Raw genomic sequence first — 16,476 nt, 5'->3', positions numbered from 1 at the left:
GCCTACTAAATTCTCATCCAAATCATTAATATAAATGACAAACAACAGTGGACCCAACACCGATTCCGGCGGCACACCGCTGGTCACAGGCCTCCAGTTTGAAAAACAACCCTCCAGTGTCTTCTGTCATCAAGCTAATTTTGTATCCAATTGGCTATCTCACCCTGGATCCCGAGAGATTTAACCTTATGCAACAATCTACCATGCAATACACTGTCAAAGGCCTTGCTAAAGTCCACGTAGACTGCACTGCCCTCATTTACCTTCTTGGTTACCCCTTCAAAAAACTCTATCAAATTAGTGATGGTCAATAATTTCAAAAGGAAATTGAATGAATGTTTGAAGGACATAAACTTGTAGGGCAATGGAGATAGAGTGGGGGAAAGGGGTTGACTGAATTGTTCTAGAGTCAGCACTAATTCTATGAACCTAAAGGCTTGTTCGGATTGGCAAGAAATTCCATACTCAAAATTAGTCTACATCATGGATCTTGCTGCAAAGTTCTCCATTCAATCTTGGTCATTTTAAATTCATGACCTTCATCAATAACTAATTCCCCAATCGCAGGAAGGATTTTCCTGATTCACTCTATTAAGACTTCAGTATATTATCCAATCTCTTGCTTTGTCTGCCAAGTCAAAATAATTCCACTACTTCAATTCCCTCCTCGAGTATGGTTTATTAGCATAAGTCAATGTAGTGCACACTATGACTTTTGTAATGGCCCCCAAAAAGGCAGCTTTTCTCACCTACAAATAAATTTTGTTATATCTTTACTTATGTCTCTATTTGAAGCCCAAAAACTAATTGGCCTTGCTGGTATAATCTACGCGCATTCCCACTTTCAAGCTGATCCTGATGACCCATGCAAATCACGTTAGAGCAAGTGGATACACCATTTAACCTCTGCCGACTTCAATATAATCCAGTTCAGTGGTCCCAGGCCAATTACCTGTACCGCTCCGCAGCAGGAATAGACACCTTGACTGTTCCAGAGCAGCAGTAATGACATCACGCATGCAGCAGGGAACATCTGATATCCCCAGAAAGTACAACATTTAGGGATATTTAAATTACATAGTCGCCAAAGGATGGGGAAGATCGGATTCTGAGATATGCCTGGTATAAACCCAGTTGTGGCCATAATGAGATTTGTGCCTGTGTCAACATGTATCCATTTACTCAATTTTTTAAAATTACAGGCACGGGACAGTCGTTTTGACGGAATTTAATTCATAATATTATACAAAAAGGTAGGAATCATAAATAGACTTCTGCAGATGAACATTTAAGTACGCAAGACTAAATGAGGCTTATTTAAAAACTTGCACAGACTTGTGCCATGTTTTCTATTTCAGCACTATTGACTCACAGTTGGAAATTAGATAATGCACAGTACATTGTCTACGTGCTAGTATACAGACCTTGTTTGTGAAGTACTCGTGCTAATAGTAAGGCCGCTGCAGCTGTCATAGCAGGGGAATAAATAGAGATGTCTGTATACAGTAGTGAAAGTTCACAGATGTAGTTAAAGAGATGTGTGGTACGTCTTTCTAGTGGAGAAATCGCTAGTAGTACTTCGGCATAATCTAAAATGGTAGGTATCTGCAAAAAAAGAATTTACATGAACTATGCGCTACATTTTAACACACAAATTAACATTTTTGCATTATTAGAATATAGCTCAAACTGTTAAAATAGTCCACATTCAAATTTTATGGCACGCAACTCTTCAATCTCCATAAACCAATACGAAAAAAGTAATGTTCTATGACGGAGACATAGTGAAGCACAGGCAACTCCTCTTTCAAGCAAACCATTCTTGGCACCTGCTTGCCATCTTTCTACAACATTGCTGTCAAAATATAACTTACTGTATGAATAGAATTGCAAATATAAACTCCCATTCCATGTCCCCTTGGCTGTACAGTGAGTTTAACCACCCTTCCTATCTCAACCATTAAACGTAAAAAATATTCACAATGCTCTCTTTCTGCACTGTAGGATTCTATGAATTGTACAGCATATCATGGAAACAACTGCCCACAAATCACACAAAACCGTGATGGAAAGCCAAAATACTGCAGAAAATGAAAATCTGAAAAATGCTCTTTCAACTTCTTTCTCAACAAATGCTGCCAATATCCTGATTGCTGATATAAATCAGTACTCTATCAACTGAATAAATATCCTGCAATTTTCAACGCACTTGTGGAAGCACCGCGATCATGTGCTTAAGATAGCTCACCACCGTCTTACCAACTAGGGATGTGGGAATTTACTGCGCATCAAGAATATATGAACTTTGGAGGAAGAAGTGGGCAACTTTTCTTGGTGATTCACTATACTACCGAATGTATTAACTACTTGCTTTAAAAAAGTCTTTGTTTTTAAGAAAACAATTGTAGAGTGCCCCTCAACAGCTGTGACATATTGCCCCTTTCTAATATTATGAATATACTTGATAGTTAAGATTAGTTGGGAAGACGGCTTAAGTAGAACACTGCGACATCAACTTCAACCAAAACTGTAAGAATATTTAGTGTAGACTTAGGAGATTTGTACCAGTCAAAATTATTCAGTTTAAGAAATTGCAATGCGCAAGTTTGTTCAAGTCTACTATTGTTGTTTCCATTGTTAAAAAATGCCATTGCATCCAGGTCTACAGGACCCTTGGACTTGCCTCACTTACTTTAATTTTGCCTCGAAGTGCAGAAATGATCTCTCCCATCATTCGCACTAGATCCTCATATTTGTATGTATTGTCTGTAAGCCAGACAGCTTCACGAATTGTCAGGATCTCTTTACTAATAAACCTATGGAGGAATAAATGCAAATTTTAAAAATCTATAAAGACTTGGAGGCAAATAGCCCAAAATGCATTGGTTTTAGAAATAAAAAAGTCCAATTCAGCCTATGTTGTTTCAACTTTACCGTGTGCAAATAACCATGCAAGCTATCCCCAACAGCTGGAGTCGGCCTCTGGGTACAGATCGCAGCATCAGGTACCGATCCACATTTGCCACTGTGATATGCAAGCACAAGCTGGAAAAATCCTTCATGCTGGTCACCTCCACTAACCAATCAATTAGAATGTACCTGCAGAGGTGAAGAGTTGTTAGTTACATCACAACCATTACAGCAGATGTTTAAAATCATTTGATTCTGCATTAAATTGTAAAATGGTGAAATTATCAGGGTAGATCTATAGATAGGACTACCCAAAGCTCAACTCAAACGTTACCCAAGAGCAAATTGCTAAATGTAGCATTTCAGGAGCAGAGAAAATTACAATCTGCAATGGACCTCCTACCTGCCGAACCACGAAGAGCTTCAATCCAGAGAAAATCATTTTTAATCAAGTTATATCTTTTGCTAAACCACTACATTACAGGCGCATTGCATGAAGCATTTCAAAAATGCTTCTGAAAGTCAAGCTACAAGTAAAACATACCATTTCGATAACTTACTCAACAAATTCTGAGACAGAACCTACTTTTCTTTAATAATCTCCAAACCGATTCTATATCACAGCCTATAAAATGCTCACCAAAGGCTTCCTTACCAAAGTGAAACATATTGTTTAATAATTGGCAACAGAACGAGACCACCCATCCTCCAATCCACTGCAACTATTGACTGAGCACCAAAGGCACAAAGTAAAAATTTAAATTGGTATGCTTGCTTTAAGTTTTTCACCAAAACATCAGAAGGTGATGCATAGAAAGTAGTCATAACTTAGAGGAAGCCTTTTCCTTCCAGAGAAAAAAAAAGATATTAGTTATTTCATGACTTCATTACTTCCGTCTAGTGGCTAAGAATCCAATGCAACAGCCATAGGGTGGACATCAAGGTGCACTATAAATATGTAAATAAAACACAACTATGAACAAAATTAGGTATATAACACCGCAAGTCATTGCTGGTTTGTCTTCGAACTTCATCTATCCATTGTTGATCGGTGTGTAAAAACAATATCTGTTCACCTTGGTCTTAAATTTAAATGACCTCAGCTTCCATAAACGTTTGGGGAAGTATGTTCCAGATTCTCACTACCACTTGGCTGAAAGAATGCTTTCTGATTATACCCCAGAACGGCCCCCCTTGCTCTGAATTCCACAACAGAGGAAATAGCTACTCTGCTCTATTATATCCAGTTATCATTCAACACCTCAATTAAAGGCCACACATATTCATGAGCACTTCTTATTCTCTGGTCTGAATGCAGCATGTCACCATAAGTTGATTGGGCTAAATCACAGAATCCCAACAGTGCAGGAGGCCATTCGGCCCATCAAGTCTGCATCGACCACAATCCCACCCAGGCCCGATCCCCATCATCCCACATATTTACCCTGCTAGTCACCGACACTAAGTGGCAATTGAGCATAGCCAATCAACCTAACCTGCACATCTTTGGACTCGGAGGAAACCGCAGCACCCGAAGGAAACCCACGCAGACAAGAGGAGAATGTGCAAACTCCACACAGTGACCCAAGCCAGGAATTGAACCCTGGCGCTGTGAGACACCAATGTTCACCACTGTGCCATCCACAAATGGCCTGATCCTGTGCTATATATTCCATGTAATTCTAGATAAAGCTTCAAAACTTCTAAACTAAATAGAACATAAATTAAGTTAATACAAACTGTCCTCAGTTTAACTCTTTTAGTCTTGGTATCATTTTGTCCTGAAACTCTTCCAAGGCCAGTATATCCTGCTGAGATGCAGTGCTCAGAACTAATGCAATCATTTAGATAGGGTCAAGTATCAAACTATTCAGATCAGGTTTCAGGCTGGATTCTGGCTCCCATCAACAGGTTTTAATAGATTGTAATTACTTGCACATTTACCTCATTGTGTCATTCATGCCCTTTTGTACTTGGAACATTTTCTGTTTGTTAGAAGGATAGGAAGACTGAAAAACTTGGGCCACAAACTCTTTCGAAGCTATAGACTTCATACCCAACAGATTGGCATTTCCGCAGGCTTTTGCTAATGATACCTGAAATAATAATTTTTAAAAATCATACACATGTTTGAGCATAGCCTCAAGATTATTGCAAGCAAAAGACATCCCTTAATTTTATTAAACACAACTGCTAGAATAGAAAGCCAGAGACAGCCCAGATAGAAGAATTTGGACAGAAAAACTGCAATGCCTAATCAGTGTGTTGGAATTTACTTTTCACAGAGGAGTAGCCTAATTCCATGCTCTATTCTGTTCCCACAACTCTCGCCATCAATCATCTATATCACCTATTTCTAAATGAAGGGGTGATCTCTGTTTCAATCAACTCTGGTACTGAGTTTCACTTATACTTATAAACTGCAGTTAACTAGAAATTCATTATATCACCTGAATGATCACCAGGATGACATAATCCTTGCACTTTTCCTTCAAAATTGCAGTTATGACAAAGATCCAGAATAAGCCAAAAGCTGATTATGAGGACTGTTAGGTAACAAAAGGAGCACCTGCAAGTTTTAGCTTTTGATGAGTCGTTAAAGATGCACAGGAACAGCTCCTACATCTTTCTGCTTAATGCATTCAGCATTTTGAAAATTCGCATACTGTCCCAAGGTTAGTTTCTCAACTCAGCTACTATGAAATTAATGAGACAATGCCACCTGTCCACCTGTTTCCACCCACACATCTAAATTCCACAACATCCACAAGCACACTACCAGAGATTCACCCAAAATGCATCTTATGGCATTGCTGGAAATCCCAGGTGATAGAAGCAAAAGTATCTTTTGAAGCAAAACTTGCTAGCCAGAGTTCTCAGAGTGAGCAAAAACCACAAATGTTTTAAGTTTTCCAGCACTGCCCAACTTGCTAACTGAACAGGTTCTCACTATGAAAGGGGAACTCAATCAGCCTCTTTCAAGTCAGCTATAAATGTAGAATTTCAGAGCTTTTGGTTTAGCTGACCAGAGTTTACAATTGGTTAATTGGATTTTGGATTGTCCTTGTGGCCTTTTGAAGCCCACGGCAATGTTATATGTCAGAGACCACATTATACTCCTGCCAATCATATGTGGTACATCCTTTGAGAAGTTCCCCCACACCATATAGCATACCAAAGGTTTCCAAATCCATTTAAACTGATATCACTGAAGAGACTACAAAAAGAAAAAGGGAGCCCAATACCAGTAGAGTTGGAATATAGAACCAACACTCAGATATTTGAGTTTTCTTTACTTCTAACCCTGCTCATCCTTAGTAGCTGAATGGAATTTTATCAGGCTACATGGTGTCATATTTGTCAAAGGATTTGTACTATAAACAGCAACCAAAACATTACTTCTAACATTGATAGATGTTGCCGTGGACGGCAAAAGGACACAAGAACAATCCAAAATCCAATTAAGCAATTGCAAATTCTGATCAGCGAAAGTAAAGGAAGTCAAATTATTGCATGTGTTGCAGATACGTACCTGCGCTTCCCAGCATCCTTTAATTGCATAATCCCTGAGTTTCCTAAGGCTCTGAAGATACCTGCCAGGATCAGCCACCTAACAAAAATGTCATGAAAATTTAATAACAAAACATTTCAGGCTGCGTAAGATTTGTGTTGGCACAATTGACAAACCATGCCTCAAAGTAATCTTTATACTGCTGTGTTCCCAATTTTAGATTTTTCTTTGCAGGTTGTTCACTGGAGGCCCTGGCGCTCTGTTATAGATATCATTAGTACTGCCTCTGTCCTGTCATGGATCCATTGGAGCAGCTAGTGCTCTCTCTGGAAAATTCAGCTGAGATATCTTGGCCTGTAGGTTTATCCCGCTATTGGTATCTCAGGCCCTCTCTTTCATTTAACAAAACGACCCATGTCTACAATCAGTTTGCTAGAAAGGGGAAGAAAATTGGCACTAATTGAAGTGGCGCCAAGTACACAAATGTACATGGCATTTGGCACCAAGTGCATTTACAGAGCGAGCTGACCTGTGGCTCATGTGGTCATACATTTTCACTGCGGTACTGTGTAAATGTATCGAGAGAAAAAACAAAAAAGGGCCAGGCAATCTTTGGGGATTAATTTTGGCGACCCATTTTGCAACATCCTGTATCCACCCATGGGTCGCAACCCCAACTTTGAAAAATACTGAGTTAAAATGCAATTTGGGGCTGATGATGCACTCCAGCTCATTTGATGCTCATTGGTCACAGAAGAACTCAAACGTACCTGTGGACATTGCGTGCTCCCTCTCCAAGCACAGACAAGCACAAATGCAGCCATGGAAGGAAGTTGATAGGTCAAAAGATCCCCTCAACTGCCTTCTGCCTGGGCCTGGTAGTAGCCAACCTGGCAAGGCCCAGAAGCAGACCATGAAAGTGCAACTGCCTCTTTTGAGGTAATCATTCAGACAATGGCTTCTCCCTGTCGGGGACTGAGCTGCGGTCCCCTGCGTCACAAGCTGGGATCTTCACCACTATACGAATGAGAAACCACCCCCCATTTATATTAAAATGAAAATCAATAACCACAAACACAGCGGTGACAGACCTATTGAGGCACTGTAAATCAAAAATCCAAAAGGAAACTTAAGTAAATCAAAATATCATTCCTGGGGGTAATGATGCACCTCAGCCCTACAGTGTCTACCAGTTGTGGAAGACCTGAAGCATATTGGTGGACACTGTTCTCCCTCTCCAAGACCACCCGGCTACAAACGTCGCCGCAGTAGAAAGGCATACAGTTGGTTCAGACGACACCCTCAGCTGCCCACTGCCTGAAACTGTTAATGGCCACTTGGCCACGCCCAGGAGCAGATTATGAACAGAGCTTTTGCAGGTAAACATTAAGACAACAGTTTCTCCCAGTCAGGAAAAGAACAGTGATCCTCTGCGTGACAGATGGGGATACTAAAAGAAATAACATTCTATTTTTAATAGAATGAAAAAAAAATCAATTGAGGTAGTTACAGCCCCTGGTGGGGCACTATAATTTATACAAAATAGCAAAGGAAACTTTAAATAAAAATAGTATTTCCCTGATTTATGTGCTCTGTAGAGCAAATTAAGGGAAAACAATTAAATTAAGGTATCCCCTATTTATACTCTTTTGATTAAAACAAACAGTTAAATAAACAAATTAAAAAGAGGGGCGACAGCCTCTGGTGGGGCACTGCAAATACTACAAAATCAAAAGAAAACTTAACCATATCGGTTAGAATTATATTCACTGGAGTTTAGAAAAGAGGGGGATCTCAGAAACCTATAAAATTCTAATATGGTTAGACAGGGTAGATTCAGAAAGAATGTCCCCAATCGTGAGAGTCCAGAACTAGGGGTCATAGTTTGACATTAAGAGGTTAAACCTTTCAGGTGAGGAGAAAGTTCTTCACCCAGAGGGTGGTGAATGTGTGGAATTCACAACCACAGAAAGTAGTTGAGGCTAAGACGTTGTCCGATTTCAAGAAGAAATTGGATGTAGCTCTTGGGGCTAAAGGAATCAAGGGCGGGGGGGGATTGGAAATCAGGATATTGAATTTGATGATCAGCCATGATCAAAATGAATGGCGGTGCAGACTCAAAGGGCTGAATGGCCTACTTCTATGTTTAACTAACTAAACCAAAATGTAATTCCCAGAAATGATGCTGCACCGCAGCCCAGTGGAGTCCACAAGTCATGGAAGGTCGCCACCTCACCTCCAATGTAGCTGCAGTAGAAGTATACTCTTTTAATTAAACAAATAAATTAAACAAAAATGATAGCCCCTGGTGGGGCACTGCAACTAAAACAAAATGTCATTCCTGGGTGATAATGCACCCAGTCCCCGAGGCGTCTACCAGTTGTGGGAAGCCTGTAGCATAGCGATGGACATTGTGCTCCCTCTCCAAGGCCATCCAGCTGCAAATGTAGCCGAAGTATAGGGGTTCCCTATTTATAATTCAACAACATCCTTCATCCTCGCATCTTAATGCGATTAACATACTATTGACAAGATAGATAGTAACTAGCATCCCAAAAAAAAAGTAGTGCACACACCATCTTCTTTGACAAGCTATGTACCTTTTTAACTCCAACATCTTAATGGATGCCTCGGATAAAACTTACCAGCTGGGCTGAAGCAGCTTATTGCTAAAGGCAGAGTGTTTTTTTAAAAAAAATTTCAGAATTTTCAGACAAATCCACAGCATATGCTGAATGGCGGAACAGCAAAATATGTTTCAGAAGTCTCAAACAGTAAATCTAAAAACTTACTGCTTCTCTCTGGTTTGCCTCCCACAAGTGGTAAGAGCTTGACAAGAATCCATGACTGGAAGATTCTTCAAACATTACTACAGCCTGCTTCTGTTTTTCTTCATCCTAAGTCAAGTAAGAACTCAGTTAAGGAATAAAATGTGCAATATAACTGAGTAATGCAGTAACACTTCTTAAAGCAGTTCACAGGAGCGGTCAAAAATGACACCAAGCCACATAGCAACAGCAAGACAAGTGGCCAAAAGCTTGGTCATAGTAATTGGTTTTAAGGAAAGTCTTAAAAAGTAGAGGCAGAGGAAAATCCAGAGCTTAAAGTCCAAGCTGCTGAAGATATAGCTGTCAAAAGTGGAGCAAAGAAATCTGGGGAATTTGCAGAGGTCAGAATTGGAAGAACGTTCAGAAGAAAGTCGTGTGTTGTCGGACTGGAAGTGGGATGCAAGTGGAATTAAGTGCGATTACAGGTTATTTATCATGATACGAACCTCAAAGAGACTGAGAACTTTGGCCAAACAGTAAATTAATGGTGCTTTCTTAGCCTAGAAAATGAAAAACACACATCAAATTGGCAAATAAAAAAAAACTTTGTTACAAAGAATTCAGTGCACAGGCTCAATGTAGTGAATAGAAACATAGAAGATAGAAGCAGGAATAAGGCTACTTCACCAATGTGTTCATAATCGAACTTCTATTTCAACACCACTCCCACTCTCTCCCCATACCCTTTGATGCCTTTAGTGTCGAGAAATCTATTTCCTTCTTAAATATATTCAGTGACCTGGCCTTCAGCCTTCTGTGATAGATAATTCTACAGGTGCACCATCTTCCAAATGAAAAGGTTTCTCCTCATCCTAGTCCTAAATGGTCTACCACTTATCCTGAGACTGTGACCCATTCCTCTAAACCCTCAGCCAAAGGAAATATCACCCCTTATCCAGTCTGTCCAGCCCTGTCAGAATTTATTTCCATTTCAAATGAGCTCCCCTGTTACTCTTCTAAACTCTAGTGAATACAGGCCACGTGGACCCACTATCTCCTCATATGACAATCCTGCCATCCCAGGAACCTGTCTGGTGAACCTTTGCTGCACTCCTATTGTAAGTATATCGTTTCTTAGATAAGGAGACGAAAACTGTACACAATACTCCTTGTATGGTTTCACCAAGGCTCTGCACAACAGCCTCGATGGGCTGAATGGACTAATTCTGCTCCTAAGACATCCTCACTCCTGCACTCAAAATCCTCTTGCAATGAAGGTCAACAATTCAATAATATTCATTTCAAACAGATCTAGCAACGTAAAACTGGATATCCACGAGGTGCTGTGGGCCATCAGCAGCAGAATCGCACTCAACCACAATCTGTAACCTCATGGTCCAGCATACTGCCCACTCTACCATTACCACCAAGCCAGGGGATCAACTTTGGGTCAATGAAGCATGTAGGAGGGCATGCCAGGATCAACACCAGGCATACCTAAAATGAGGTGACAACTTGAAGGTACAACACAGGACTACTTACATGCCAAACAGCACAAGCAGCAAGTAATAGACACAGCCAAGCAATTCCACACCAACTGATCAAACCTAAGCTCTGCAGTCCTGCTATACCCAGCTGTGAATAGTGTTGGACAATTAAACAACTCACTGGAAGCAATGCCACAATTTTCCCCATTCTCAATGACGTAGGAGCCCAGGACATCAGCACAAAAGATAAGGTTGAAGCATTTGCAACAATCTTCAGCAAGAAGGGCGGAATGGATGATCTATCACAGCCTCCTCTGTCAGTCTTTATCCAATTCACACCATGTGATATCAAGGAATGGCTGAAATATCGGATACTGCTAAAGGCTATGGGCTCTGACATTATTCCGCAATAGTACTGAAGACTTGTGTTCCTGAACTTGTCTGTCTCTAGCCAAGCTGTTTCGGTACAACTACAACACTAGCATCCTAGCAATGTGGAAAACTGCCTAAATATGTTCTGCATACAAGAAACAGGACAAATCCAACCCAGCCAATTATTAGTCTACTTTTGATCATCAGTCAGTGATGGAAGGGCTCATCAAGCGGCACTTGCTCAGCAATAACCTGCTCACTTTCGCTCAGTTTAGGTTCTGCTAAGGTCACTCAGCTCCTGACTTCATTACAGCTTTTGTTCAAACATGGACAAAAAAAAGAGTTGATCTGCAGAAGTGAGGTGGGAGTAACTGCCTTGCACATCAAGGCAGCAATACTGGAGTCAAATGGAATCAGGGAAAAAAAACCCTCAGCTGGAGTCATATCTGGCAGAAAGGAAGATGGTTGTTGGGGTTGGAGGTCAATCGTCCCAATTCCATTACGTCACTGCAGGAGGTCCATAGGATTGTGTCCTAGGTTCAACCATCTTCAGCTGCTTCAGCAATGACCATCCTTTCATCACAAGGTCAGAAGTGGGGATCTTCACTGATGGCTGCACATTGTTCAGTACCATTCACGACTAAGGACTAGTGTTCAAATGCAGCAAGACATGGATGTCCAGGGTTGGCTAACAGGCTGGTCAATGATCCTCTCTAACAAGCGAGGATCTAACAGTTGGGGGAGGGTTACCATTGACCAGAAACTGAATTGGATCAATCATATAAATATTGTGGCTACAAAAGCAAGTCAGTGGCTGCAAATTCAGTGAGTAACTCACCTCTTGTCTCCCCAAAGCCCGCCCATCATCTACAAGGCACAAGTTAGGATTGTGATGGAATGCGCTCCTCTTGCCTGGATGAGTGTAGCTCCAACAACACCCAAGAATGTTTGACACCATCCAGGACAAAGCTGTCCACTTGATTGGTATGCCTTCCATAAACACTCAATCCCTCCACAACCAACCAAGTGGCAGCAGTGTATACCATCTACAAGATGCAGTGCAGGAACTCACCAAGAGTTCATGCACTGCATGCAAAATGCATGACCACTACCATCCAGAAGGACAAAGGCAGCAGTTATTTGGGAACACCACTAATTGGAGGTTACCCTCCAAGTCTTTCACCATCCTGACTTGGAAATATATCACCCTTCCTTGTCACTGGTCAAAATCCTGGAACTCCCTTCCTAACAGCACTGTGGATGCACTACACCTCAACACCACCTTCATAAGGGCAACTAAACTTTAGTTTTAAAGTTTATTTATTAGCATCACAAGTAGGCTTACATTAACACTGCAACAAAGTTATGTGAAAATACCCTAATCGCCACACTCCAGCATTTGATAAATGCTGGAATAACCAGCAATGCCCACATTCCATAAATGATTTTTTTAAAAAAGGACAGGTTACTTGGTAGGTTTAAGACATGAAAGGATTGAGGCACTTGGGGATTTGCAATGAGATATTATGGTGGGTTTGAGGTACAATAGTTTGGATCTAACATTAGCATTTTTAAGATAAGTTGAGTGTCTGAGTATCAAAGGGACATGATGTGGAGATGCCGGCGTTGGACTGGGGTAAACACAGTAAGAAGTTTAACAACACCAGGTTAAAGTCCAACAGGTTTATTTGGTAGCAAAAGCCACACAAGCTTTCGAGGCTCTGAGCCCCTTCTTCAGGTGAGTGGGAATTCTGTTCACAAACAGAACTTATAAGACACAGACTCAATTTACATGAATAATGGTTGGAATGCGAATACTTACAACTAATCCAGTCTTTAAGAAACAAAACAATGGGAGTGGAGAGAGCATCAAGACAGGCTAAAAAGATGTGTATTGTCTCCAGACAAGACAGCCAGTGAAACTCTGCAGGTCCACGCAACTGTGGGAGTTACAAATAGTGTGACATAAATTCTGATTCTAGGATCGCATGATAAAGACTCAGGAGGAAAAAAGCAGAAATATTTATGTGAAATAGTGTGACATAAACCCAATATCCCGGTTGAGGCCGTCCTTGTGTGTGCGGAACCTGGCTATCAGTTTCTGCTCCGCGACTCTGCGCTGTCGTGTGTCGCGAAGGCCGCCTTGGAGAACGCTTACCCGAATATCAGAGGCCGAATGCCCGTGACCGCTGAAGTGCTCCCCAACAGGAAGAGAACAGTCTTGCCTGGTGATTGTCGAGCGGTGTTCATTCATCCGTTGTCGCAGCGTCTGCATAGTTTCCCCAATGTACCATGCCTCGGGACATCCTTTCTTGCAGCGTATCAGGTAGACAACGTTGGCCGAGTTGCAAGAGTATGTACCGTGTACCTGGTGGATGGTGTTCTCACGTGAGATGATGGCATCTGTGTCGATGATCCGGCACGTCTTGCAGAGGTTGCTGTGGCAGGGTTGTGTGGTGTCTTGGTCACTGTTTTCCTGAAGGCTGGGTAGTTTGCTGCGGACAATGGTCTGTTTGAGGTTGTGCGGTTGTTTGAAGGCAAGAAGTGGGGGTGTGGGGATGGCCTTGGCGAGATGTTCGTCTTCATCAATGACATGTTGAAGGCTCCGGAGGAGATGCCGTAGCTTCTCCGCTCCGGGGAAGTACTGGACAACGAAGGGTACTCTGTCCACTCTGTCCCGTGTTTGTCTTCTGAGGAGGTCGGTGCGGTTTTTCGCTGTGGCGCGTTGGAACTGTTGATCAATTAGTCTAGCGCCATATCCTGTTCTTATGAGGGCATCTTTCAGCGTCTGGAGGTGTCTGTTGCGATCCTCCTCATCCGAGCAGATCCTGTGTATACGGAGGGCTTGTCCGTAGGGGATGGCTTCTTTAACGTGTTTAGGGTGGAAGCTGGAGAAGTGGAGCATCGTGAGGTTATCCGTGGGCTTGCGGTACAGTGAGGTGCTGAGGTGACCGTCCTTAATGGAGATGCGCGTGTCCAAGAATGCAACCGATTCCGGAGAGTAGTCTATGGTGAGCCTGATGGTGGGATGGAACTTGTTGATGTCATCATAGAGTTGTTTCAGTGATTGGTGAACAATGGTGAACAATCACTGAAACAACTCTATGATGACATCAACAAGTTCCATCCCACCATCAGGCTCACCATAGACTACTCTCCGGAATCGGTTGCATTCTTGGACACGCGCATCTCCATTAAGGACGGTCACCTCAGCACCTCACTGTACCGCAAGCCCACGGATAACCTCACGATGCTCCACTTCTCCAGCTTCCACCCTAAACACGTTAAAGAAGCCATCCCCTACGGACAAGCCCTCCGTATACACAGGATCTGCTCGGATGAGGAGGATCGCAACAGACACCTCCAGACGCTGAAAGATGCCCTCATAAGAACAGGATATGGCGCTAGACTAATTGATCAACAGTTCCAACGCGCCACAGCGAAAAACCGCACCGACCTCCTCAGAAGACAAACACGGGACAGAGTGGACAGAGTACCCTTCGTTGTCCAGTACTTCCCCGGAGCGGAGAAGCTACGGCATCTCCTCCGGAGCCTTCAACATGTCATTGATGAAGACGAACATCTCGCCAAGGCCATCCCCACACCCCCACTTCTTGCCTTCAAACAACCGCACAACCTCAAACAGACCATTGTCCGCAGCAAACTACCCAGCCTTCAGGAGAACAGTGACCAAGACACCACACAACCCTGCCACAGCAACCTCTGCAAGACGTGCCGGATCATCGACACAGATGCCATCATCTCACGTGAGAACACCATCCACCAGGTACACGGTACATACTCTTGCAACTCGGCCAACGTTGTCTACCTGATACGCTGCAAGAAAGGATGTCCCGAGGCATGGTACATTGGGGAAACTATGCAGACGCTGCGACAACGGATGAATGAACACCGCTCGACAATCACCAGGCAAGACTGTTCTCTTCCTGTTGGGGAGCACTTCAGCGGTCACGGGCATTCGGCCTCTGATATTCGGGTAAGCGTTCTCCAAGGCGGCCTTCGCGACACACGACAGCGCAGAGTCGCGGAGCAGAAACTGATAGCCAGGTTCCGCACACACAAGGACGGCCTCAACCGGGATATTGGGTTTATGTCACACTATTTCACATAAATATTTCTGCTTTTTTCCTCCTGAGTCTTTATCATGCGATCCTAGAATCAGAATTTATGTCACACTATTTGTAACTCCCACAGTTGCGTGGACCTGCAGAGTTTCACTGGCTGTCTTGTCTGGAGACAATACACATCTTTTTAGCCTGTCTTGATGCTCTCTCCACTCCCATTGTTTTGTTTCTTAAAGACTGGATTAGTTGTAAGTATTCGCATTCCAACCATTATTCATGTAAATTGAGTCTGTGTCTTATAAGTTCTGTTTGTGAACAGAATTCCCACTCACCTGAAGAAGGGGCTCAGAGCCTCGAAAGCTTGTGTGGCTTTTGCTACCAAATAAACCTGTTGGACTTTAACCTGGTGTTGTTAAACTTCTTACTGTATCAAAGGGACGCCAGAGATGACAAGAAACATTTTGCATCTTACAGGATAAACAGAAGAGGGTATATTGCACTTTACTGACCTGAAAGCAGAGACAAAATAGAAATGTGATTTTTTTTTTAATATTTAGAAGATGTGAGAATAACAAAACTTCAGGTTTTGGCTGTGTGAAGAAGATATCCTAAAAACAGCTCTGGATAGGGAGAAGTTGCAGTTTGAATCAGCTAGAGAAGTATTAGGTTGCAAATGGAGTGTTTCTTGGATATCCTCAGCAGGGTGAATCAGAATGGGAGGTTGTGTGGTATACTTTATTGAAGTAATATTACTGGATTTTTACAGTTAAACATCTATTAGGGAGCATACCTGGAAGGGGTTTTACTTGTCAGTTTGCAAGTCATGGCGGGGATGGGGGAAAGTTTTGAAAGATTTATTTTAAGTGTGCAACTGTAATCTTGTGTGCTTATGTTCTTTTCTACTTGTGAATAAGTCTTCAGCTTTTAATTTTTAAAATCCTAGAAGTGTTACTTGTTGCTGCAATTTGTACGTTTTTCTTGTTTTCAGAATACAAAAAAAGGTATAGCCCGTAAGCCAAGTTTTCATCTGGGATTTGGTTGCTCAGCAAACAACCTCTGCGCTGGTCATTGCTCTGTCATTTCCTTATTCTCAGTTATAAATTCTTCCGTTTCGGACTGTAAGGGACCTACATTTGTCTTCACTATTTTTTTTACATTCTTATAGAAACCTTTACAGTCTGTTTTCATGTTTTTGACAAATTCTCTCATACTTTATTTTTCCCCTCTTAAATCAATCTTTGCCCTCCTTTGCTGAATTCTAATCTGCTTCCAATCCTCAGGTTTGCTACTTTATATGATTCCTCTTTGAATCTGATATTATCCTTAATTTAGTTACAGGTGGG

The 16,476-nt window shown here is 42.0% G+C and overlaps 1 protein-coding gene across 1 annotated transcript in view; it reads right to left on the bottom strand.

Annotated features, from left to right (window-relative positions):
* The window catches only part of ccnf (cyclin F), a 60,437-nt gene that overhangs the window by 29,735 nt on the left and 14,226 nt on the right, over positions 1-16,476 (bottom strand). The window contains exons 6-12 of the mRNA XM_078239822.1: positions 9,696-9,749; positions 9,214-9,318; positions 6,443-6,520; positions 4,855-5,006; positions 2,935-3,099; positions 2,693-2,816; positions 1,425-1,605 (exon numbers count right to left, since the gene is read on the bottom strand). Coding sequence (XP_078095948.1) covers positions 1,425-1,605; positions 2,693-2,816; positions 2,935-3,099; positions 4,855-5,006; positions 6,443-6,520; positions 9,214-9,318; positions 9,696-9,749 — 859 coding nt within the window. The remainder of the gene's footprint in view (positions 1-1,424; positions 1,606-2,692; positions 2,817-2,934; positions 3,100-4,854; positions 5,007-6,442; positions 6,521-9,213; positions 9,319-9,695; positions 9,750-16,476) is intronic.

This window comes from Mustelus asterias, chromosome 23, assembly GCF_964213995.1.
Source record: "Mustelus asterias chromosome 23, sMusAst1.hap1.1, whole genome shotgun sequence".
In the NCBI taxonomy this organism is placed as follows: Eukaryota; Metazoa; Chordata; class Chondrichthyes; order Carcharhiniformes; family Triakidae; genus Mustelus; species Mustelus asterias.
Note: the sequence above shows the minus strand (reverse complement) of the source record. Positions and strands in the feature narration are given on the sequence as shown.